Here is a 26007-nt window from a genome sequence, read left to right on the forward strand (position 1 = left end):
ATTTGAGAATAAGTTGAAGGCATCATGCTTCTTTACTGAAATACTTCGATATATTCCTTCTAAGAACAAGGATATTCACTTAAAAAAACACTTTTTAGTTATAAAAATCAAGAAAGCTAATATTGATGCATGCTGATGTCTAATCTGTAGACCTTATTGGAATCTCACTAATTGTCCTAATGTCCTTTGTAACATTTTTAGGGAGGGGGAATTCAGAATCCAATCCAGAATGTATTTTGTATTTAGTTTTCAGGTCTTTTTAAATCTCTCTTAATCTTGTATAATTCTTAAGCCATTGTCTTTGAAGAAAGTTACATTTTTAAAGAATATGGGCAGTATTATTTTGTAGCCTGCCTATCAGTTTGTGTTTGTTGATCTTTCCTCATGATTAGATTCACATTTTACAGTTTTACAGCAGTGTTATGTAAATTGATGTGCTCCCTGAAGTGATACCCTGAAGGTACATGTTACCAGTTTGTCTCCATTAATGTTGATGTTAAGGGCGCTCACTTGGTTAGGGTGGTTTCTGTCAGGTTTCTCCACTGAAAAGTTTCTAATTTTTTTTTTGTAATTAATAATCATTCTCTATTTTTCCCTTTCATATTTACAAATAAGAACAACCAAATTCTGCTGCTAATTTGCGCTTTGTTCTTGAATGGACATGGAATAAAGCGGTTCTCACAAAAGGGGAATTTGACAGACTATGTAAGTAGTATATTAAAAAACTAACCTTGGGTTATGTTTTGAGTATATAGCAATAATAATTTTTAATCATTTTGAAGTTGCAAACTCTTTAAAGAAGTCCCAGAAGGAAACATTTCTTTTTACATTAGCGTGACGGGTTTTTCAACAGATAGTTTATTTTTTTTTGTTTATTTTTTAAATGAGCATGTGTTAGCTTTAATAAAACAATAAAAATATCCCACATTGAAAAATGTCAACTTCATATTACTTATTCATGTAATCCTTTGCAATCATCATGGATAATTTGAGATGGACTCTTCTTAAATTCAGCAGATCATTTAAATTGGCAGCATGTTAGGTATGTCCACAATAGGAAGTTTCAGAATTATAGCTTAATTATCTTTTGATCTTAGAATTTAATTTATAAAATATGTTAATGATGGAGTAAAGAGAATATGCCAGTTAACTTCTGAGCTTTATTCATTTTCCATTTAAAATATTTATGAAGCTAAATAGCAGGGCAAAAACTCAATCACCTGTCTTCTACTAACAGATGTCATTAGTCTTTATCTAGTCTTGTTTATTAGTGAATTGTACACTTTGAGTTTTCTTGTATTCTGTGAATATTAGCCCATTATGCCCAACTAGTGCAAAAATAATGTTAAAGGTAAATATATGATTGCCCTGTACATGAAAGTAAAATTTAAGTTTATTTAGAAGTATATATGTATTTGTTATTAGTATTATTATGTCATGATGAATGAACAAATTGGACTTATTTAAAAAGTTATTCTTAGTAGAGGATTTTTAAACCAACAAAATTTGATAGGAGTACATGGAGTTCTGTATAGTATTTTTAGGGTGTACTTAAATGAAATTGTAAACATGAAATAAGTAATTTTAAATATTTCAGTAATCATTGTACATTTGAAGTGTGGAACACCTGATAATTCAGAATCAGGGTGAAAAAAATATTTTTTTGAGAGGAAAATATTTTCAGGGCTGATTATGTAAGTTATGTAAAAAAAAAATTCAACTTGGGAATTCCCTGGTGGTCCAGTGGTTAGGACTCAGTGCTTTCACTGTGGGGGCCTGAGTTTGATCCCTGGTCAGGGAACTAAGATCCCCCATGCCATGTGGCTTGGCCAAAAAAAATATTCGACTCAGTTCATAAATTGTATGCTTTTATTATGCTTTGAGCATAATGTGGTGTTTCAGGGTTGAACTTGGTAGCTCAGCCATTATTATTACTGCTTTGAGCTTTATTACTGTTATTATTTTTTTTTTAACTAAGAATAATTAAAATACAAAGTATAATAGTTTTTTAAATGTATTGGAAGTAAAGCAAATGATTTGAGGAAGTATTCAGAATTAAGGTATTTGTTTTCTGGTCAAATCACACATAATTATTAATGTAATTAAATCTTATCTAAAACAATGTAACCAATAGCTGCTAAAATAGCTTCTCCCAAAAGTGCATTTGTAAACTCAACCTTGAGTTTGAAATGAGAGGACAACCGAGTCTACAGTGCATTCATTGTAGAAAGCATGCAATTATATTGTAATAGGTCTCTATCTGAGTCTTAATTTCATTGTCTCACTTTTGAAGACTGGCGCTGAAAGAAAGAGTTCTTATCAAATAATAATCACAAAACAACATAATACATAAAAGGTCTGATATAAAAGATTTATTTGAAGGAGAAGCATTTAATGAATATAACTGATTTCTAGTGAATCTGAAGTTGAATCTATATCACTTTCCTCTGTGCTCACCTATTGCTTACCTCATTCTACATTTTTATTTTATTATTATTTTTAATTATTATTATTTTTTGGCTGCAGTGGGTCTTCGTCGTTGCTCACGGACCTTCTCTAGTTGTGGCGAGTGGGGGCTACTCTTCGTTGCAGTGCGCGGGCTTCTCGTTGCAGTGGCTTCTCTTGTGGAGCACGGGCTCTAGGCACGTGGGCTTCAGTAGTTGTGGCTTGCGGGCTTCAGTAGTTGTGGCTTGCGGGCTTTACAGTGCAGGCTCAGTTGTGGCACACGGGCTTAGTTGCTCCGTGGCATGTGGGATCTTCCCGGACCAGGGCTCAAACCCTGTCCCGTGCATTGGCAGGCGGATTCTTAACCACTGCGCCACCAGGGAAGTCTCATTCTACATTTTTAAAAAGTAAAAATTTGTATTTGTATCTGCCTTTCTAGATTCCTTGAGGGTATTTGTCATTTGAAGCTTGTCTTTGTAGATCTCATATAGAATAATTCTCTGGTTAATAGGAATTTGATATGTTTTGCATTTGTGACTTTAGTTAATTCAGATGTACTGTGTCAAAACTAATCTTACATTTTATCCTTGAAAGGTGCGCCATTATTTGATGGTTCGTGTCGTTTCATCGATCCACAAACTATACAGTCTCTCCAGCAGTGCCATTTACTTCTTAGCAACCTTAATATAGTCTTAAGCTGTTTTGCAGCTGAGGCCCAAGAGATCACCGAGAGAGGTGTGCTATTTGTCTTATATAAATGAGTGTTTCATTGACTTTTACTTCTTGACTTCGAGAAAGAATACATTTCCTATGTATTAGATGGATTACTGGGCAAACAGGCCATCATTTCTCAAATGCTGGGATTTTTTTTTTTTTTTTTTAATGAAAAGCTACAGAATGTTATTAGATGTGCCATGAGCTGATGATTAAATAAGGTTGGGAAATTTGGGGATTAAGGATTGTTAAGATAGTGTACTAATGGTAGAATTTCAGATTTTTTAATTATATGTAAGTTTTTATTCATAGAGTTGGTCATTGTAATTTTTCTCCTCTGTTTTGCCATTTAAACAAAATAGCCAGTTTCGTCTAAAGGCCTGGTTTGAACAACCTGTATGATGATACTGTACTAGTTTGTTTTAATGTAAAAATCTGACTACTGAAATTAGATAAATGGAAGTATAGCTAATATAGAAGCATACGTACCTAAAGTGTCTGTTTTAGTCAATGAGTTAGTTTAGCATTTTGGAGATTATTTGTTCAAGCTAAGTTTGTTTAAAAATACATACATATTGCTTAAAATCACCAAGTGATTAATTACTTTTTTTGAAAACTATTGAGTGCCTTGATTTTTCATTTGTGGTTGATAAATTGAAAGCTAACAACAGATTTTAACTCTTTGCAGGTCTTATGGATTTAAGCAATAAGTATATGGTTACCCAGCTCATCTGTCAATATGCACAAGTGGTTCTTTGGTTCTCTCATTCTGGGCTTTTACCAGAGGGCTTAGGTAAAATATTTACCTAATCTATAAATATTAACATTGGAACATTCTTAAATCTTTATAATTTTGTTGTTCTGTTGTAGGATTCCTTTCTTATACCACCTCACTTATGTTTTCTTGTATTCTTCTTTTCTTACATTCTTCCCTACTTTGTACCTTCAGTGCTTCATCCCATGCCTGATACACATGTGTTCCATACATGTTTATTGGGTTAAAAGGAAAGAATATTTGCTGAAACATGGCTTCTGAAGATGGGTTCAATGATATCACTGGCTATAATTTAGATCCATAGAACTATGAATTTTATAATCTAATTTGTCCATCTTTTTCTCTTAAGTGTTCTTTTAATATGGTTATTAACCAGTATTATTAGCCATCAGTTAAATACTCTCTTTATCTAATAACTCGTCTAATACCAAGAATTAGAGAATTTGACTTACTATATTTGTTTGGAACAAAAGTATCCAACTTCTCGCATTTCCAGGATACACAGACTTAGAAGTGCTTCTGCCATTGTGCATACTTACTGTTGATCTTATTCTTTCATAATTCTCTTAGAGTTTTACTTGAACTTGCTCGCTTTTAAATTATCATTTGTGCCTAAGGGAGTAAAATCATTTTCTAGAATAGCTTTTCCATGGTTTTAAGCCAGCTTCCTTTTGTTACAAGACTTTTATGGGAGACTCAGTTTTCTCATTTGTGCATCTATTAATAAAGGTGTGCAGTGTTCTTTTATTACTTTAAGAAGCCTGCAAATTGAACAACATTACAAAATTATAGTAAAATATCATTGTATGTAACTTTAAGTATTTGGGGGATATTTTGGAAATATTACTAGCTTTTCTTCTAACTCTTAAAAAACATCTAGATGATGCTGTGCAGTTGTCAAGGTTATGCTACAACTACCCTGTAATTCAGAACTACTACACCAGTCGTCGACAGAAGTGTGAGCGTTCATCAAGGTATAGTACATCCAGAACCTTCAAAAACTATTTTAGAAGTTACTTGTGTAAGAAGTTAAAGCTTTCTCAGAACAGAATTCATCATGTTATAAAATGATTAAATGGGTGGAATTCTCAGTAAAGTATATGAATTTGTCACCAGCATTACTATTTTAGTTGTAATGTTTGCCTTGACCTAATGGTTACACCTTTATTTTAGAACTTGAGAATAGCTATTTATTATTTCCTAAATAAAACTATTTACCACATGATTGATTTATTGGAGGAGATTCTATAATTTAAGCATGTATTTTTCCTGAGAATTCTTACACAGAAAAAGACTAGAAGCAACTGTTTATTAAAGCATAAAATATATATCATGTTAGTTATTTTACATTGTTTTTCCATTACCATTTGCATTTCAGCACTTCAACCACTTTTTTCTTTATTTCCTTTATTTCTCTTTTCTTTAAATACATACTCCCCCCTTCCCTTTAAATACATATGTAGTTGGTTCCTTTGAAATAAATATATAGAAGTAATAGAAGAAAAAAGAGGAGTGTTTAGAGCCTTGGGTCTACCTTGGGATTATAAATAGCCTTCTTCTACAGGTTGGAATGACAGAATTGTAGAGCAGCTTAGAACCTTTAGAGCAGTGATTCACAAACCTTGGTTCTGGGTTTGTTGTGTCAGACTCACTTGGAAATCTGTATAAGGCTGCGCATGGCAAGTTGGGAGATCCAGTACTTCAGAGTAACTGATCTATGATAGTGAGCATTGGCTTGGGAGATTTATTAGGCATATTGAAAATTTCTAGATCTGTTATTTCCAAAGTGTATGTCCTTGAGCAGGTTGGCTAAGCCTTCTAATCGTATTTGTCACATAAATTATAAAGTTAGTATAAAGATGAAATAAAATATTATATGCAAGGTACCTCTTACAGTGCCTTACTCCTAAGAAAATTTCATTCAATAATTAGTAACTGCTCCTGCTGTTATTAATCTTAGATGAGGAAACAGACAAGGTCCATATCTGCTTACCCCTTTGTAGGTGCTCAGTAATATATATTATCAGGGAATTAATGAGGTTAAAAGACTAGTCCAAGTGATGAAACTGAAAATATTGACATTGAACTACAGTATTATTTTCTTTATACTGAGCTGCCGTGCTCTTTGGTAGTCTCAAGATGGTAAAAAGTAAGCCTCAGGCATTTTGCTGGCTAGACCACATTCTTCCCGGGAATCTGACCTTCACTGACTGACTTGCTGATGACCAAACTTGAAGCTTCTTCAGGGTTTATCTGACTAACTTTCCTTGATGTCTGGATTTCTCATGATGGGATCCTGTCCTTGAATCTCTTCTGCCTTTGATAGTTGAGATCATTACTTTTAAGAGTTTGGTGCTTTTTGTTTTGATAATAATAATTTAACACTAATGCTAAATATCCTTAATGTTGTCCTTATTGCAGAGGGAAGTGGAACCCTGATTGCTTGATGATTGATGGAATGGTTTCTCAGTTAGGAGATCGAGTAGAGAAGTTGTGGAAACGGGATGAAGGAGGCACAGGAAAATATCCTCCTACTAGTCTACATGTAGGTTTGCAATAACATGATAACATTTTTTAGTCTCCAAAGTTGGGCGGGATTTTTCATACCTGGCACGGGCTTGGGAAAGCAAGGAGCATAGATGGACGAATATATACAATGCACTAAATTTTTTTTTAATAGGCATTACTTGACATATACCTACTAGACAACGTTACCGAAGCAAGCAAGCATTCTGTTGTATCCTTTAAAATTTTATCAAATAATTCATGTATTACCAAAATCATTCAGTGTCAGACTAGTGGGAACCTTATGCATCTCATCCAATCTCAATTTCGCATTTGGATTTGTCTTAAAGGAAAGATTCTTAATCCAGGACCTGTTGGTTGGGTTCAGATGGTCTATGGTTAACCTTGAATCTATGCAAAATTTTGTTTTAAGTTTATTTTCCTAGGGATAGGGTTCATGGCTTTTTTCAGACTCTCAAATGTGTCCAAGACACTCCCAAAGAAAGTTAAGGACATCTGCTCTAAAACATTGCTAGCAAGTGGTCATTCTCTGAGGTTAATTCATGTGCTGAATATGAATGCATTATAAGTTAGCTTAAATTACTTAGGCATTGTGTTTGAGCCTTGTGGTCTCTTAAATAAGATTTTTGTACTTAATGTCAGTTTCTTAGTCAAAATGTATAGTTTTATTAATAATTTATAACATAAGTGATGTGTTTGCTTAAAGGCTGCCAGGTTTTGCTGGATAACTGGAATTTCGTGTATAGCTTTCTTAAATTTGCCAAGCTACTAACTTCATGAAGAAAGTATGCTTTAGATCATCTCCTTTGTGGTGGTACTTGCTATTGAGAATGAATGAAGTCGGTTGTGCGATTGGCTGTACCCATGTTTAATAAAACTATACTTCTGTAGCTGGACATACATAATGGCTTTCTGAACACCTAAAGAAGTGTCTTAAGCCTTTTTTCTGATATCTTCTGTTGCTACCTATTGCAAATATATACGTAGGAGTTTTTCTTTTTGTTTATTGTCCTTAATCCTCTTTTTTAAAGACTATTTATTTGCTACTTGATATTATGTATTCCTTTCCAAACAAAACGGATACTTCCATTGAATCATTTCCCACTGCCTTTGCCATTTCTTGGGGCCAGGTTAAACTTATTCAAGGGTTTTGGCTGATAGATCATAATGACTATGAGGTAAGTCTGTAGTTCACTTATAATGTAAGCTTTTGTAAATTATTAGAATTTTAGAAAAAATACATAACTGGATTTAAATTTGATATTAAAGATATGACACCTACTTCCAGAGGTAATTTAAGGATTCAGTTTAATCAGTACCTTCACCAAGCACCATCTTAGGCAGTACAAAGATAAAATAGTTTAGAACCCCAGGTTCCTTACTGTCTTTAAGGAAGGAAGGAAACAAATAAATAATTACTAATAGTGCAAATATAGTGATTGGTATGTTAGAGATATGGTTGGTGTATTGGGTGAACTAGAGAAGGCAGAATTTGGCATTGATGTATGAAACTGGTGATGGAAAGATTCTATATACTAGCTTAAAAAGGTCTCAAAAGTATGAGGCTTTTGATAAGGGTTTTATCTAAAATAAAATATATCAATATCATAGATTAAAGTAGATATTTTCAGATATATTTAAATTGGTTTTATCTTGGTTTATGTAGGTTTAGTATGTTGCCTTTTTTTTTTTTCTAAAAGCAAAGCATTATATTTGTGTTTACCAATTTTTATGTCATTTTTGCAGAGTGGTTTGGATCTTCTGTTTCACCCAGCTACTGTAAAACCTGTGTCATGGCAACATTCAAAGATTATTGAAGCCTTCATGGGTCAGGGTGAGCACAGACAAGCCCTCAGATATATTCAAGCAATGAAGCCAACAGTGTCCAGTGGTAGTGATGTTATCCTTCACCTCACTGTTTTGCTCTTTAATAGGTAAGTACCTATTTTGAAAGTACAGTCAAACTCTTGTTCATGTGTTAATAAAGTGGAATTGATGAAATAGACAGTAGCAATGTATATTTTGATTTGGTTGCATTACACAGTATTCTTATGTTATTCATCTTTTCATCATTAAGAAAAATGTAAAGCACCTTTTATCTAAAATAAGATGAAGAAAAGAAGTACCTTGAGTAAAAGGGGAAATCAAACTGAGGTTTAAAAATTGTATTTGTTTCTACCTGGCAATATTGACAGTCTCCTGCGTGGACAGTTGCAGTTTGATTATGCTGAAAAACAGCCAGAAATATGTTGAGTTGATAAATTATGCTCTTTGAGGGTATATTCCAGTGATGGTACTCTGATATTTTTGTTAGTCTTGGTTGCTTGGGTGTTGCAATTCTTTGATTTTTCTTGTTGCATTATAGCAATACACTGTTGCTATAATAATTATATTTGTCATGTGTATAATAAATGACAAGTTAAATGGCATGATTGGAAATATAGTAATCTGGTTTTGGGGTTTTCTTAATACCTAGTTAATTGGGAAACTCGTTTGGGACTGAAATTTCTTAGATTGTAACTATTTTTTTCAACTTGTATTTTTTTTTCAATCTTACTTGGTTGGGTCATTTTTTATATTTTTAAAAATTGGTCACTTTACTCATCCCAAATTGTCATTTATGAACCATACAGCACTTCAGTGTCAGCACTCTGAAAGTTGTTTTCTTTGTTCTCTTTGGTTAAACAGGATGTATTTCTGAGGAGAGAGGGTTGAATCTTTCCGTTTCAGACAGATTTGCAGTTTAATAATAGACTCGTTAGACATATTGAAACTTACAGTGTCCTCAGAAGTAATGAACTAAGAAGTACTTGTTGAAATAATTTTGGTTAGCAAAAGTATTTGACTAAGCCGAATAAATTAAGAATGAATATAAGAACAAAAATTTAAAGAAGCTAAAGGAGATAAATGTTTAATAAATGGGTTAAGAGTTCTAGTACTTGGTAGGCAAGTAGCATGCACATTTTTTTCAGTTGCATGTAAGCTTCTCACTTTTAAGTGACTTTAAAGAGGTGGTACTTGCACACTAATGCTTTTACATCAGAAAAGCAGATGTTGGAACATTGAGGGAAAAAAACTTTGAAAGGTTGGTGGTTTTTCCTCTTTTTCATTCCGTTGTCCTTTGATTCATCCAGAGTATGTTTCTCTGTTTTGCTAGATTCTCATTTCCTCTCCCTTAGCCATAGCAAACATTATGTAATAATGTTTATAATAATACAAACTTTATATAGTGTAATTTCAAAACCTTATTTCTCAAGTACAATAAAGCCTCAGTTATCTAGTCCCCAGAACACTAGCATTATTAAGTGTCCTTTACAGTAAGTGCAGGAGTGAAAACAAAGGACCACTCAAAATGCCATTTGTGAGATAGCATGTTTTCAGATTCAGTAAATGTTTAAGATAATTACTGGTTCTATAACTGGAGAACGACTCGAATGTTAGAGAGGCAGAAGACAACTGTTAAGATAAGTAACAGTGGGGGTTTTTTTGGTTTGTTTTTGTTTTTAAGTTGAGGTATAGTTGACATACAATATTATATTAGTTTCAAGTGTACAACATAATGGTTTGAATTTGTATGTATTATAAAATGATCACCACAATAGGTCTAGTTAATATCTGTCACCATACATAGTTATAGAATTTTTTCTCTTGTGATGAGAACTTTAAAGATTTACTTTTAAATATGCAACTTTTAAATATGCAATACAGTATTATTTACCGTGACTTATTTATTTTATAACTGGAAGTTTGTACCTTTTGACACTTCATCCATTTCACCCACTCCCCACCCCCCTCCTCTGGTAACCACAAATCTGATCTCTTTTTTCATGAGTTTTTGATAGATTCCACATTGAAGTGAGGTTATATGGTATTTGTCTTTCTCTGTCTGACTTAGCATAATACCCTCAAGATCCATCTGTGTTGTCCAAATGGCAAGATTTCATCCTTTTTTGTTGTTTTTATTGAAAGTAAGAAAACAATGTAGGAAGAGGCTGCTTTAGTTTTTGAACTGATACTTGTGCAGAAAGGCAGCCATGTTTCATTGCTCAGGAGGTCATGCAGCTACATACATATTCTGCCCTCCACTTTTATTAGAAAGAAGTAAATGACAAGAAAACAAGCTGATTTTTAGGGACTTAATTCAAGAAAGCAAAGTTCTGAGGTATGTCCCATGTTTAGCACATAATCACCTAATTTCCCCAAATGCCTACATCTCTAGTCCAACAGAATGATTAACCACAGTGTGCTTGAAACATGGAAAAAAGCTAAGCTTGGGAAGTTTGAACTAAAAGTAAGTCAGGCTACACAGCGGTCTTGCTAACATCCATATGCCATGATTGCATAGCAATAGTTAAAATAGCTGAAAAAATTTTGATACTTCAACTATCAGAATACTAACCCTCTCCCCAAACTCACCACATGCTAGATAAGTGAGGTGTTGTTTGGTTTTCCAGCTATTGTTTGAATTTATATTAATGATGATATTATTTATTAATCTATATCTTTAAAAAAATAACAATACTGTAATAGCTGCTGATGGTAGCAGAGATGTTAAGAGCACAATCTTTGGACGCAAATAGATCTGAATTTATACCTGAATTCTGCTACATTCTAAAATATGATCAAAAGCAGTTGTTATCCTTTCCGAGCCCAGGTTTCCTCATGGGTTAATAATGACCAGCTTGCAACATTTCGAGGGTTAAATTTTGCAAGCACTATTATAGTTGCAGGTAGTAAGTCATTAGTAAATGGTGGTAGATTGAATTTTTTTAAAGTTAACCGTCACTGCCATCATTTATTTAACTTTCCAGCCTGACTCCTGACTCTAGCCTCTACCACTTCTTTTTTTTTTTTTTTTTTTTTTTGCGGTACGCGGGCCTCTCACTGTTGTTGCCTCTCCCGTTGCGGAGCACAGGCTCCGGACGCGCAGGCTCAGCGGCCATGGCCCACGGGCCCAGCCGCTCCGCAGCACATGGGATCCTCCCAGACCGGGGCACGAACCCGCGTCCCCTGCATCGGCAGGCGGACTCTCAACCGCTGTGCCACCAGGGAAACCCTACCACTTCTTTATTAAGATCATCTTTCTTTAAAACCATTATGATGGTAGCTTTCCAGTTGTATGAGCTTTATTTATAGACATACCATCACAATTATGGCTTGGCAAATAGGTTTACCTGCAAAGTAATCATGATGCACAGTACACGATAGCCTCAAAGTAACAGCTTTAGATTTTCAGCTGTTAACACTGAGTATTCAGTCTTAGTAACATAAAAGTACAATAGAGCTGGAAAACCTTTTTGTATAGGCGCAATCATTGTCTTTATTCTTTTCTTCCCACTTCCTGTGGGTTTTATTCTGCTGTGCTTTTTTTTTTTAAGTTTTTTTAAATTTATTTTTATTTTTGGCTGTGTTGGGTCTTTGTTGCTGCATACGAGCTTTTCTCTAGTTCCAGCAAGCGAGGGCTACTCTTCGTTGCGGTGTACGGGCTTCTCATTGTGGTGGCTTCTCTTGTTATGGAGCATGGGCTCTAGGAGTGTAGGCTTCAGTAGTTGTGGCTCACAGGCTCTAGAGCACAGGCTCAGTAGTTGTGGCGCACGGGCTTAGTTGCTCCGCGGCATGTGGGATCTTCCTGGACCAGGGCTCGAACCCGTGTCCCCCGCATTGGCAGGCGGATTCCTAACCACTGCACCACCAGGGAAGTGCTTTTTTTTTTTTTTGCGGTACACGGGCCTCTCACTGTTGTGGCCTCTCCCGTTGTGGAGCACAGGCTCCGGATGCGCAGGCTCAGCGGCCATGGCTCACAGGCCCAGCCGCTCCGTGGCACGTGGGATCTTTCCGGACTGGGGCACGAACCTGTGTCCCCTGCATTGGCAGGCGGACTTCCAACCACTGTGCCAACAGGGAAGCCCAGGGAAGTGCTTTTTAACTCAAGTTGTGCTTTTTAACTCAAGTTGTATGATTTTTCATTCTCAACCCTTTATCTTTACTAATATAAAAACATAAATCTGAATGTTCTGTCTATTGCTGTGGCATCATCCCACAATTTTAATTATCTTTCTGTTCTAAGTATTTTTAAATTTTCATTATGATTTTTTTCTCTTCCTATCAGGTATTTAGAAGTTTCACTTTACAAATGTGGGTTTAAAAATTATCTTGTTCTTTTCTATCTTAATTGCATCGTGACTACATAATGTGATCAATGTGGTACCCATCCTCTAAAATTTATTAAGACTTGTATTCACAAGTAGTCAATGTGTTGCTCATTTATTAGGTGAGATGTCAAGTGTATTTGTCTAAAAGATCAAGTTTGTTCATTGTGTGGTTTTAATCCTTGTATGTCCTTAATGATGAGTGTGTGTGTGTGTGTGTGTGTGTGTGTGTGTGGTCTGCTTAATTATTAAGAAAGGTTTGCGGGAGTTCCCTGATGGTTCACTGGTTAAGACTCTGCACTTCCACTTCAGCGGGGCGTGGGTTTGATCCCTGGTTGGGGAACTAAGATCCTGCACGCCGTGCGATGCAGCGATGGATAGATAGATAGATAGATAGCAAGTTGCCTACTCTAATGAAGGATGTGTTCATTCCTCATAATACTGCTAACTTTTTGTATGTCGAATATTAGATACATAAGAGGTTTTTTAAACGACTTTAACCTTTTATTATTATAGAGTAACCTTCATCATGAGTAATTGTTAATGTAGCTATACCAATATTCTGTTATTTATGATATATCTTTTCCAAATATTTTAACTTTTACACTAATCACTGGAAACCAGTAGTTGCTTGTTTACCTCTCTGGAATTTGTTTTTTCATTGTGATCTCCATGACGCGTTTCAAAAGATTATTTATATTCAATCTAGCATTTTTGGAGCTTGTCACAGGAGTGTTTTTCAGGCTCTCTTCTTTCAGGCTCTCTTCTTGCTGTATCGCCAAGAACCCCCATACATTTCTTATTGAAATAACTTTTACTATCAACATGCTAGTTTAGCCTTTCATCGGTTGAAGTGATTTTCTTACTGCTTTTCCTGGCATCATGCCTTTCTGCCATAGGAAGCAGGAGAGAGCGGGAATTTGAAACTTAACTTATTTTAAAATTTATGCACTTGTTGGCCCAAAATGGAGCATCAGTTTCTTGTAGTTGGAGGTAACTGTGTCTTCTCCTGCTAGGGGAGAAACTGGGAAAAAACATTATCATTTGTCTTTTGCTTTCAGGTATGCTCACTGTTACTAGATTAATATTTGATAAGTCATAAATAAATTAATCTTACTCCTACTAGTATGTCTGCTCAACTGGGGGTAGATATCGTACTTTAAAGTGGAAAACTTAAAATATATATCCATGAGCTGGGGGAAGAGGGGCAAGAATATGGCTCTTTCTGTTTCTGAATAGTAAGATAAATACATGCTTCTTTCTAAAGGTACAAAAGGATACACAGTGAATTCCCAGCCTCCTAAGCTTCCTCCCAGTACCCAAACAATGTTAATTTCTAGTGTATCCTTCCTAAACCGTTTTGGACCTACTAAGCAAATGTGTATATATGTCATTTTCACCCCCTCTCCCTTTTTAAAAAAATACAAACAGCATACTGTACATCATTCTGCAATATACTTTTAAAGCTAGTTTGGAATTCATTTCATAATAGTGCGTAAAGAGTGGATGTACCAGTATTTTTTTAACTGGCTTCCCTTAGTGAACATTTAGGTGGTTTTACTGTTTTAAACACTGCTGTGTGTGAGTAACCACCCATTTTACACAAGTGCAAATTTATTTTGTAAGGTAAAATCCTGGAAGTGGAATTACTGGGTAAAAGGATATTTGCAACTGTAATTTTGATAATGGCATGTTGCCTTCCATGAATGTCGTGCCAGTTTAACCCCCCTAATAATAATTAATCATATTAATATTACCATTGTCACCTGTCAGTTTTATCCATCTGGTAGGTAAAAATGGTAATATTAATATGATCTCACTATAATAATTGAACGCATCTTTTCATAAAGAGCTATTTTATGAAGTCAGAATGACCAGTACTTTTATGACTTTTGTGTCTTTTCCACTTCAATATTATTAAATTCTCTCACTGCTTCTGTTACCATTCTATGTTTTTTGTTTTATCATTTAAATTTTTGATACATCTGAAATTTATTTTGGTGTAAGCATTTTGTAAGAAGATTCCAGAATACACAAAAAGTAGAATAGTGCAATGACTATTCCATACACCCATCCTAAATCGAATTCAACAGATACCAAGATTTTATTATACCCACTTCATCTGTTTCTTTATATTAAAATTAATGGTGAGGTGTTCATTCATCCTCATTAGCTATTTTTCTTTCTACAAAAATGGTGTGCTCATTTTAACATTCCCAGATTTTTTATTTAGGAAAAAAATTAGTCCTCTTAGATACTCAGGTTATAACAACTACACTGTCATGCCTGTCCTGGTAGAAGAAGAAGTGGAAGGCAATTTCAGATGCAGATTTTTAGGGAATACACCACAAATGTTTTACTTATTTGGGTCGTTAGTTTTATAAGTTCTGTGGAATACGTTAAAATATTCTAATCCCCAAACAATAAAGTTAACAGGGCCCTGAACTGCCAGCGGTGGGATTTGCTTCCCCAGGAAACTTTGTGTCTAGTGGGAGTCTGGGACAGTGCTGCCAAAATTTCCTCAGATGCATTTTCATTATGAATACTAATTGCTGTAACTTTGTTCACACATTCTGTGTTTCTTACGAGGGTCAGTTATTTATTTATAAGTCCTTCTTTCAGTTTTTGTTTTTATTTCAATAAAAACTATAGCTAAAGCTTTTTAATTAAGATGCCTATTAAAATCAAAATTATTCACTTAAAATTAGGAATGATTTTTTTTTTAGAAAATTATTCCTATCTGCTTGCCATTTTTTATTCTACCCCCACTTCTGACTTGACAGTTAGCCCTTCCAAAAATTCTACCTGTCAGATTAATCATTGTTAATCTTAGTGTATATTTTTCAAGACATTTTGTTATCTAAATAAATACATAAACATTTATAGGTTTTGTTTATTGATTAATTTTTAGAAATTATAGTTATTCATGCTGGTTTTTTGTTTGTTTGTTTGTTTTTTGCGGTACGCGGGCCTCTCACTGTAGCAGCCTCTCCCGTTGCGGAGCACAGGCTCCAGATGTGCAGGCTCAGCAGCCATGGCTCACGGGCCCAGCCGCTCCGCGGCATGTGGGATCTTCCCGGACCGGGGCACAAACCCGTGTCCCCTGCATCGGCAGGCGGACTCTCAACCACTGCACCACCAGCGAAGCCCATTCATGCTGTTTTAAGCTTATTTCTACTTAACAATATATCATGAGAAACACTGCTTCATTTAACACTTTATTGCCCACAGAAGGATGTTTCAGCAGCCCCACATGTTATCTAAAACTGTCTAATTTGACCCAAGTTCTCCAGTCAGATCTTGCTGTAGATCAGCCAAAATCGTCTGTTACCAAGCTAAGTCCTTTATTTTCCCATCAATACAATATGCTGTTTCTGTCTGTAGGTCTTTGCTCATTTTCTTTTCCACTCTTCTCATGCTGAGTGTCACCTCCTTAAGAACCTCGCTTTAATCTTTCAGTACTGTGCAGACCACATTAGTTTTTTGTCTTCTTGAACTCTTGGGTACAGACGGTCCCTGACTTAAAATGGTTTGACTTGCAATTTTTCAACTTTAAAATGGTGCAAAGCAATATGCTTGTATGAAGTAGAAACCATACTTCAAATTTTGAATTTTGATCTTTTCCTGAGCTAATGATATGCGGTGTGATTCTCTCTAATGATGCTGAGCAGTGACAGCAAGCTGCAGCTCCCAGTCAGCCACGTGATCACGAGGGTAAATAATTCATATGCTTAAAACCATTCTCTACCCATAGAACAATTCTGTTTTTTACTTTCAGTGCAGTATTCAATAAATTACATGAAATATTCAACATTTTATTATAATATAAAGTCTTTAGAGATGCCTTATCTTCTGGTTGACAACTTCATTATGCAGTGATTAGTATGCTATAAAATTTTAAAGTACTTTTAAATTACATGTACAAAGTATCTTTGGAATTCTTCAGGTGGATTACTTGTTTTGAAGATTTTAAATAGCTTTTCTAAAACTAAACTTTGATAAATATTGATTTCAGGTGCATGGTTGAAGCCTGGAGTTTACTGCGACAGCATTCTAATAGGTTGGATATAGAGGAGTTGCTCAAGCACACATATGAAGTCTGTCAGGAAATGGGCTTAATGGAGGATTTACTGAAGCTGCCATTCACAGACACTGAACAGGTAATGACTTATCAGTATAAACTTATATCCAGAAACTCAGGATAAGTTAGTGGCTTACAAATCTATTTTGTTCTTTCTAGGAGTGTTTGGTGAGATTTTTACAGTCCAGTGCCAGTGTTCAGAATCATGAATTCCTTTTAGTTCACCATTTGCAGCGTGCCAATTATATTCCTGCCTTGAAGCTGAACCAAACTCTGAAGATAAAGCTTATGGTACAGTTAAACTTGTTTTATTATGGGGGACAAGAGAATAGGGAAAACAGGTGACTTTATTATATGAGAGCTTGTAGTTCGGTAGCCGCTGAGCATTGTATAATCTTGAGTTTAGGAAATCCTCTTCTTGGCTTCTGTAGCAGAATTGAGAAACAGGGTATTGTTACTTATCTAATTCTTTCATATATGCAATTTCTGTTTAGATATCTGCCCACAGTCTTGCCAGACTTACTGCTTCACTCGGAAAACAAGAGGAATTGGTAGAGGATAGTAGTAGGAAATAAATAGTGCAACAAGTATGGACTGTAGGGGTTGGGCTAATTGTTCATTTGCTCTGTGTGAACAAATGAGCACACTCTCTGAACCTTGGTTTCCTCAATTGCAAAATGACAGTATCTCTGTGTGAGGATGCACAGAGGTGTGTGTGAACATGTTGCTTAGTAAATGATAACGATTGCTTTTATTGTGAATAATCAAGGCTGGGAAGGAGAGGCTTGGAATTTAGTGACGGGTAAGGACTGATGAAGCAATTAGGTGTGTGTATGAGGTCCTTGGTTTGGAAGAATGGATATGTAGGAAGGAGGAAGATATTCTTGCGTATTCATAATTAACGTTAAATGGTAGATATATAAACATAGCACTAACATTCTTGAAGATTAAATTTTTACCAGTTATTATATGTTCAACAGAATGATCGTGATCCTCGTTTGCGAGAGAGATCAGTGGCTCGAAATTCTATATTAGACCAATATGGGAAAATTCTTCCTAGAGTCCAGCGAAAATTAGCCACTGAGCGAGCTAAGCCTTACCATCTGTCAGCATCATCAGTTCTTCGAGAAGGTAGGATATCATTGAAAAATGTCATAAAGTATTGGGCTAGAAAAGATATTGAATGATTGATTATCTTCTGAAACCATCGTTATCTTCTGTTTAGCTCAATGTTGCTTTGATTCCTCACAGTGGTACTTTTTTTTTTTTTTTTTACTGGCTACTCTACCCCAAGAACTCAAAAGCTTTCTTGGAACTTTTTACAGTTTATTTAATACAAAATGACAGAACTCTTTTTATTTCATTTGAAGACTCCTGTCTAACTTCTAGAAAACATGTAGAATAATTATTTTACCATCTCCTAAAAGCCCAAATTGTTAAATTTCTGCATAGATGTTGCTAAACCAAATATAACTTTAACTGCCCTTATGTTGTGTTTCGTTTTCTCCAATCACTCTTACATATTAATCTATTAAAATTCTGGTGTTAGAGATGAAATTAAATCCTACCTTTTTCATTTTACAGTTTCTAGGCCAAGACCATTATCAGCAGTTCCAAAGCAAGCTGTAACAGGAACTGTGTTAACAAGATCTACTTTCATCAGTAATGTGTTATCTAAAATTGGAGAGGTCTGGGCAAGTAATGAACCTAAAAATAGCATCTCTGTCTACAATAGGTATGTTTTTCTTACATCTTTTATAGTCATGCTACTTGTTAATCTTTCCTGGATATCAGCTGCATTCATAAACAATCCAGCCTTAGAGCTTATTAATATATATAAAAAGGAAAACTCTTTTTTATGTTGTCTACTTTTCTTGCAAGAAGAATGTTCTTTGTCTTGAAATTTAAAACCAAATTATGTTCGTTATTTGTAAATAGGCAGAAATGCACTAAGGAAAAAAATGAAAGCCCCCTTCTCCCATCTGATCTCACCTTCTTATAGCATTTGTAATTTAATCCTCCTCATGATACGTAATCAAAAGTTAAATTTTTATTTTCTTCGTAGTCCTAAAATAGAGGAACCATCTCCTATAGTATATTCCCTCCCAGATCCAGAGCTGCCTGAGGCATTTGTTGGAACACCAATTTCAAAAGCATCACAAAAAATTTCTAGGTAAGAATTTATTAAATCACTTTTAAAAGACAAGGTTAGATAAGAATTACACTGTGATATAAAATTTGTCTTTCTCTATCTGACTTTACTTAGTATGGTATTCTCTAAGTCCATTCATGTTGCTGCAAATGACAACATTTCATTCTTTTTTTATGACTAATTCCATTATATATATATACCACATTTTCTTAAACCAGTTGTCTGTTGATTGGCACTTGGGTTGTTTCCATGTCTTGGCTATTGTAAATAGTCCTGCTATGAACATTGGGGCGCATGTACCTTTTCGAATTAGAATTTTCTTCATTTCTGGATATATGCCTAGGAATGGGATTGCTGGATTATATGGTAACTCTATTTTTAGTTTTTTAAGGAACCTCCATACTGTTCTCCATAGTGACTGCACCAATTTACATTCCCAGCAACAGCGTAGGAGGGTTCGTATTTCTCCACACCCTCTCCAGCATTTATTATTTGTAGACTTTTTGATGATAGCCGTTCTGACCAGTGTGAGGTGATACAGTTAATAATTACACTGTAATTTTTAAATTGTCTTTAAAATTTTTATAAATATTGTTTTAAATTCTTGAATGAGTTTTTAATGCTTGCTGTAAATGAATAATTTGGGCAGTATTATAGTAATTTTAAGAAATTTTGCATCAGTTGATTGTCTGCTTAGAATTTTTGCTTAATGATTTCAGACTGCCTAGAGAAAAGAGGCAAACTTTGTTTTATTAAAATCATGAGCAAAATAAACTATTAACTTGCTTTCTTTAATCTCATTGTTGATTGACCCATGAATAAAGCTTATTTTTATAAATCCCAACTAATCTTGGTTGGCTTCTTAAAGCTTGTTCCTGTGTAACAGAGCCTACTAAAATGTCTTAAGTGGCTTCAGATGCAATAATATTTTATTTCTTAACCTGTGGTATTAGAAAAGTAAATAGTTAAATTGAAATTTTGCATCCAACATGAAATTGTGATTGTGTTTATTTTATTTAAAAACATTGAAGAGTTGAGAAGTGTTCATAATCATCAATAGCAGAGAACAAACAAGTGTCTCAATGTAATGATTCTTTAATAATATGACCATAATTGTTGGAAATTTTTGATTGTTTACATTTTATCAATGGCAGAATGACATAATTTTATGGGAATAAAGTTATCTGAACCTATGATACTAAGAATAAAGTACTCAGAATAAGTTAATAACTTAAAAGCAATTGGGGCCAAAGCTGTAGTGTGCATAATGGATATATTTTCAAATCGTGAAAGGATTTTCCCTTTCTTGGATTTTATTAGATTGAGGTTCTTTTCCTTTAATTACCCTCAGGAGATGGTAAGAAGATTGCTTCAAATGGTTGTCATTATCACTGGCATTCTGTTTTCCTACCAGTAGTTTTGATATTTTTCCCACAAGTCACTTTTTCTCAGTTCCTTTGTATTTTAATAGATCTGAGGTTCAAGAAAGGAACGATAATAAAAGTGTTAAGGCTCTCTGTCCTATCATTTGATATGATAAAAATGTCCAGGACACTATAGAAAGCCATTTAGTAGAATCCTGGGATTCTCTTTTGCCACTAACCTCATTAATTTGAGAAAATTAACTTTTTTTTTTTGGTTGGTAAGTCTAGTCTTTATTGTGATCAGAACCATAAAGGTAAATAAACCAGTATTCATTAGGTACCTCACATGTGGGTGAAAGGAATTTTTATGTTGTGAAAGTGAATTGTAGCAAATGGATTGCTAGGGAAACATAGCAAATGGATTGCTAGGGAAACATTGCCTTGTTTTCTTGAGTATTTAAATCATTAACAGTTCATCTTCATTTGAAAATAATGCCTGGCACATAGTAGGGGCTCAGTAAATATTGGTAAAAGGGAGGGAGGAGGGCTAGAACTCCTTTTCAGGGTTGCAGGGGGATGACCAAATTGTTATCTAGAATTCATAATTCTCTTTTTTGCTACTGAATTAATTTTGATTTCTGGAACTAAGGGTGGCATTACAGTAATATACTTGTCTGAATTTATATTTTCATATGGTTATATTTACTAGTGAATATAGAAGTCTGCATAATTAAATGGGGTACTAATTCTTTTGTTCCTTCAGTATAACACAAGTATGTTACCAGGATTTTTCTATTTATATGTATGCTGTGATTACAGACTGCTGGATTTGGTTGTTCATCCTGTCCCCCAGCCTTCTCAGTGTTTGGGATTTATTCAGCAAAGCCCCACAAGATCTCCTTTGTCCCTGGCGTCCACCTCATTGCCAGTAAATTCACAATCAAAAGGATCACGTCACAATTCTTCCAGGGCTTCAGAATTACATTTACTTGAAACTCCTCTTATAGTTAAGGTAAGTATTAACATGTCTAGCATTCCTAGTGAAGCTAGGAAGTTCTTACTTTTCAAGTAGCAGAGAGAAATAAGCTGTTTATAATTGATATCTTTGGGTAATAAGGGGCTTTAAGCCTTTATTTTCCTTTTTTCTTTTCTGTGGATATGTTTCCACAATGCTTACTGTATTTTTATATTTTCAGAAACAGACTTCATTAAATTTACCCTTTGTGGTTAACGGGCACTATGCTCAAGGTTAACAGTTATATTGCTCTGAAAGTAATGCAAGCCTCTGTGGTTATTATAAATAGGCCTTTTTCCTTTGAAAAATGCTTTCATATTCTTGGATTTGCTTTTTTTTTTAATTCAGTTTCTGATAGCATTTTGCCATTATTTCTTTCCTTTATCAAATGCTTTTTAGTTCTTAATATTTTTAGAAAAATTTATTTTAAAATTCTGGCTTCTTCAGTAAAATTATAAACTGTTACTCTTTCCTACTATCAGTAGGGAATTGCTTTTTCCTTCACCCTCTCTGATAAATTATTAGCTGAGAAACCACAAAACTAAACTTGAGATGACTGGTAGCAGTGGACTTTTACCCTCCCGTTGTCAAAATGTTTTCACATATGTTATCCACAAGCTCGTTGTCCAGTGCTCTGGATTCAGTCCCAGAAGCTTTCTTTTTTTGTTGTTGTTTTTTCTTAATTGTTTCTGGATATCCAGCATTTAAAGTGAAGCCAGGGAATTCTTATTTTTCAGGTTGGATAAAAGATACTGTAATAAATGCTAGACCTAAAATAGTTATTAAAAGAAGTTGAAAAGAAGCTTGCTAAGATTATTAAGTTCCTGACATTTAATATCCAGTATAGTATTACTTTTTTTCTTCTATAGAAAAACATTCACATTTTATTCTCTAGGGCTAAGTTCAAATGAAATTAAATGAGGGAATAATTTTGTACTTGCTACCAAAATGAATCTAGGAAAAAAATCAGTATAATCTTGTAACAGATCTAATGGAATTTAATAATGTAACAGGATCCAATAATCTGTTTACTAGTCCTTTAAAGGAGAGGTTAAGTGAAGGAATTATCAATATTTCTGCTAACTAGTTCCTATGCTAATTATTTGTATTCATTATAGTAAACCAATCAGAATTCTTATAAGTAATTCAGTTACTATTGGAGTCGTGATGGAATTATATTTTTTCAAAAACATTCTTAAAGTTAGTCTAATTTAGATTAGCTTGCTATAATTAAACTAGGTTCTGTTCATCACACACTATCATCTCTTTCACCTAACTAAAGTTTTCTAAGCAATAGTTAAATAATTTATCTTATCTCAGCACTTTATTAAGTTGAACTTAAACCTGGGAATAACCAAGGTCTTTAGAATGATTATGGATGCAGCTTTATGGTTTATTTTTATAGCCTTATATATAGAAAGCCCTGAGTAGAATTTTGTATTTCCAGTAATGTGTAATACAACTTTTTATTGATATTTTTATTGGAGATGAGAATATAGCCACCATTGTGACTCGCTTGGCCCTGTCTGTCCTTGTGTAGGTGCCTTTTACAAACACTAATAGTGAATTCCATTTGCTCTTTGTCATAGAAAGCTAAGACTTTGGCTATGTCAGTTACTTCCCCTGGATTTGCCGAGTTTACTCCTCAATCCATCCTAAGGTCTGGTCTTCGAACAACACCTTTAGCGTCTCCCTCTTTGTCACCTGGAAGGTCTCTTACTCCTCCTTTACGACTTAAAGAAACTAGAATTTCATTCATGGAAGAAGGCATAACCATAAAATGGACTGCTGGAGTAAGTTTGATAATAGTTGGAACAAAAGGATTTAATAAGAATATATTAGCTCTTATAAGTAAAAAGTTAGATAAATTGATTTATATAATATCACTATAGATTTTTATGTACAGTCTTGCAGGTAGTCATAAAATCAGAAGACATTAGTTCAGAAGGCAACTTTAGGGCCTTGGCCAAGCCAAACCCATCACTTACAGGTGAAGAAAATAGGACTAGAAGCGCCAAGCCAAATTATCTATAACCAAATAGCTTTTTGGTGGTAGAAATGGGACTAGAATTGTTTTGTTTTGTTTTTTTAAATTTCTTTGTTTTTTTAACCCGTATTGTACTGCTTCTCTTACTAAGTTCCTAGTTCGTTGTCTATTTAGGGAGGGTATGTCTTCAGAGCTCCACTGTAGGTTAATAGGAACTCATTGGTGCTTATTGGGCATCTTGCCTATTCTGTGTTTTAGTCTTTTGGGATTAGTGGTCTATCACCAATTAGAGAACCATTAACAATCATTAACTTTTAATCAGCAATCTGAAGAGAATGGGTTTAGAATAAGTGAATTTTGATGGAGAAAAGAATTTGGAGAAAAACGGAACGTGGAAAGGGTGGGTATGATTGGGATGGATAGCTTAGATGTGACTGATTTTTACTAGTAAAACTATTTTTCTCCAAACCTTTTACTTAACAGGCTGCAGATGACAGCAAAACAAAAGCATTAATTACTGCACCTTTCCATAAATGTGCAGTTCCAGCAGAAGCTGAATGGCTGAAGAATAAAGATAAGGCAACATCTTTTCCCCTGAATAGCCCTGAAAAGGACCATCAAGAAATTAATGTGAGGTCACAGGATACAACTTCACAAAGTTTGGAGAAACTGGATGTGAACATAGAAAATAGCAATACTTCAACCAGATCAGACCAGACTACCTTGGAGTATCAGGATGCTCCATCACCAGAAGACTTTGAAGGTATTTTCATGGCCTCTAAGCCAGTGACACGCTCTTCCACTGAACAAATTACTAATTTAACTGAACAGACTGAGAACAGTGATAAAGATACATTTGAATTGGAAGTAACTCCTCCAGACCTGGAGAAACAAATGGGTAAGAACTCATCCCAAATATTCAAAATGGCCATTGATACTCTTCAGTAAAATTTGTAATAGAGGTTTGTCTGCTTTTTCAGAAAAGCATCGGGGTTAAATAATTGTATGGTCACAGCACAGTAGGTTCTAGACATAATACACATATCTTAATTCTTTCCACTTACAAATATGGCTTACTTATATTGTTACATTCATTATAAGTAGGTATGAGATTTGAGGAGAGCGGAACTTAATGTGTGTTCTGTTTTTATTTGGAAATGAAATTTGGAAAAGAACAGTAATGGTTAAGGAAGAAATGTCAGGTATCAGTGTGACTTAAGGTCTTCCTATAGCTATGAGAAATAATAATACTACCTTTACAGACTAGATTAACTTATCCATACAGCAGCCTCAACTTTCTAGAAGGCTGCTCAGAAAACAGGAAGTTCATTCTACTCTCCATCCCTACCTCCAAAATAATCACTGGAACTGAAAAGTAATGTCCAAAGACCCATGAATTTATTGTCTTTATATTCATTTGTCAAAAAAATTTTGAGCCCCTAATTTATGTGCAACAGGTGGGCTCCGGCTTTGTGTGTGCTAAGTGATAAAGTAATAAGTAGACATAGCACCTGCCCACATGTAATTTTGAACCTAGTGGATTATATCAAACAAGCACGTACAATGCAGTTTGATAAATGCTACACTGGGGAACATAGAAGGGACCAGTAGATAGTACACCAGGAAGGGGAGAGATTTGGCTTAGAATTGGTGGATCAGAAAAGTTATTCTATTTTTATGTTTTCTTACCCCTGCATAGATTTAAAGGTAATTCTTAACTTTAAATATGTAAAACCCAATACTTATATAAAAATCTGTGTCATAGTGGTTTCTTTGGGGAAATACGTTCTGCCTAAGCTGAACTAAGGTTTCTTAAAATGTGAATGCAGTGAAGTTTGGGCTATGATGTCTTTATTTAATAAATATACACATTATTAATTGCTCTAAGAATTTAGGACTCTCTTTATAAATAGCATATGTTTAGAAGTTTACATTACTCTTTTGATGTGCTGTGTTCCACTGAAATATTTGAATGGTGAAAGTTGAACAAGGATGTTCATGGCAGTATCTTCATTAATTAGTCCTAAAATGATTAGACAGTCTCAAATAGAAATTTTTATTGTTTTTGTGGGGGATTATATAGCACAAACTTTAGAGTGAAATAGCTAGATTTGAATCTTACTAGCTCAGCTAGTTACTAGGTTTGTGATCTGGGATAAGCAGTGTAACCATATGCTTCTGTTTTCTCATCTGTAAAATGGGAGTAATAGTACTACCTCTTTGGATGTTGAGGATTAAGAGAGTTGTTAAATGTAAAACACTTGCAACAGTGCCTGTTAAGCCAAAAGTGTGAGTGGTAGATGAAAGAGAGGGGGTTGGGAGGGGGGCTCTTGACCTAGGCTCAGAGAATTAGAAGGAACTTGCAGTCTGATGCCAATGGAGTAAATCTAAAAGTACAAAAAGCAGACCCAACAACTTATTAAAAAGGAATAGGCCAAGACCGTGAGTAATCGCTAAACATTTAGCCTAAATAATTATGAATGTTCTTAACTGTGTGATTTATAGGCACTTTAGAAGATGCAGAAACAAAGGTTCTCTTAGTTGCAGAGGGGGCACTTTCAGAATTAAATACCTTAAGCCCCATTCAAGGAGTTGAAGCTTCTCTTTGTGTACCATCAGTCTGTGAAGGGTAAGTTTATAGAGAAAATTTCAAATATTAATAAAGTTTAATGCAACTGTGAAGCAGTAGTAAATATTGATATTTGTTCTATGCATAGATGAGCTCTTATTTTGATCTTTGGCATTTCCATTTTGGTAAAGTTTTCTGTTATGAAAGAAGTTAATTTGTACAACTGTGTT

General features: G+C 34.6%; 1 protein-coding gene across 2 annotated transcripts in view; it reads left to right on the plus strand.

Annotated features, from left to right (window-relative positions):
- Positions 1-26007, plus strand: part of AHCTF1 (AT-hook containing transcription factor 1) — an 81956-nt gene that overhangs the window by 39868 nt on the left and 16081 nt on the right. For both annotated transcript variants that reach the window (XM_030868501.2, XM_030868502.2), the window contains exons 14-30: positions 616-705; positions 3040-3180; positions 3848-3952; positions 4815-4908; positions 6356-6479; positions 6615-6671; positions 7492-7638; positions 8207-8394; positions 16625-16769; positions 16850-16981; positions 17671-17821; positions 18275-18425; positions 18756-18863; positions 21026-21218; positions 22811-23014; positions 23692-24106; positions 25714-25837. In XM_030868501.2, the coding sequence (XP_030724361.1) occupies positions 616-705; positions 3040-3180; positions 3848-3952; positions 4815-4908; positions 6356-6479; positions 6615-6671; positions 7492-7638; positions 8207-8394; positions 16625-16769; positions 16850-16981; positions 17671-17821; positions 18275-18425; positions 18756-18863; positions 21026-21218; positions 22811-23014; positions 23692-24106; positions 25714-25837 (2569 nt within the window). The remainder of the gene's footprint in view (positions 1-615; positions 706-3039; positions 3181-3847; positions 3953-4814; positions 4909-6355; positions 6480-6614; positions 6672-7491; positions 7639-8206; positions 8395-16624; positions 16770-16849; positions 16982-17670; positions 17822-18274; positions 18426-18755; positions 18864-21025; positions 21219-22810; positions 23015-23691; positions 24107-25713; positions 25838-26007) is intronic.

Source organism: Globicephala melas, chromosome 1 (genome assembly GCF_963455315.2).
Source record: "Globicephala melas chromosome 1, mGloMel1.2, whole genome shotgun sequence".
Lineage (NCBI taxonomy): Eukaryota > Metazoa > Chordata > Mammalia > Artiodactyla > Delphinidae > Globicephala > Globicephala melas.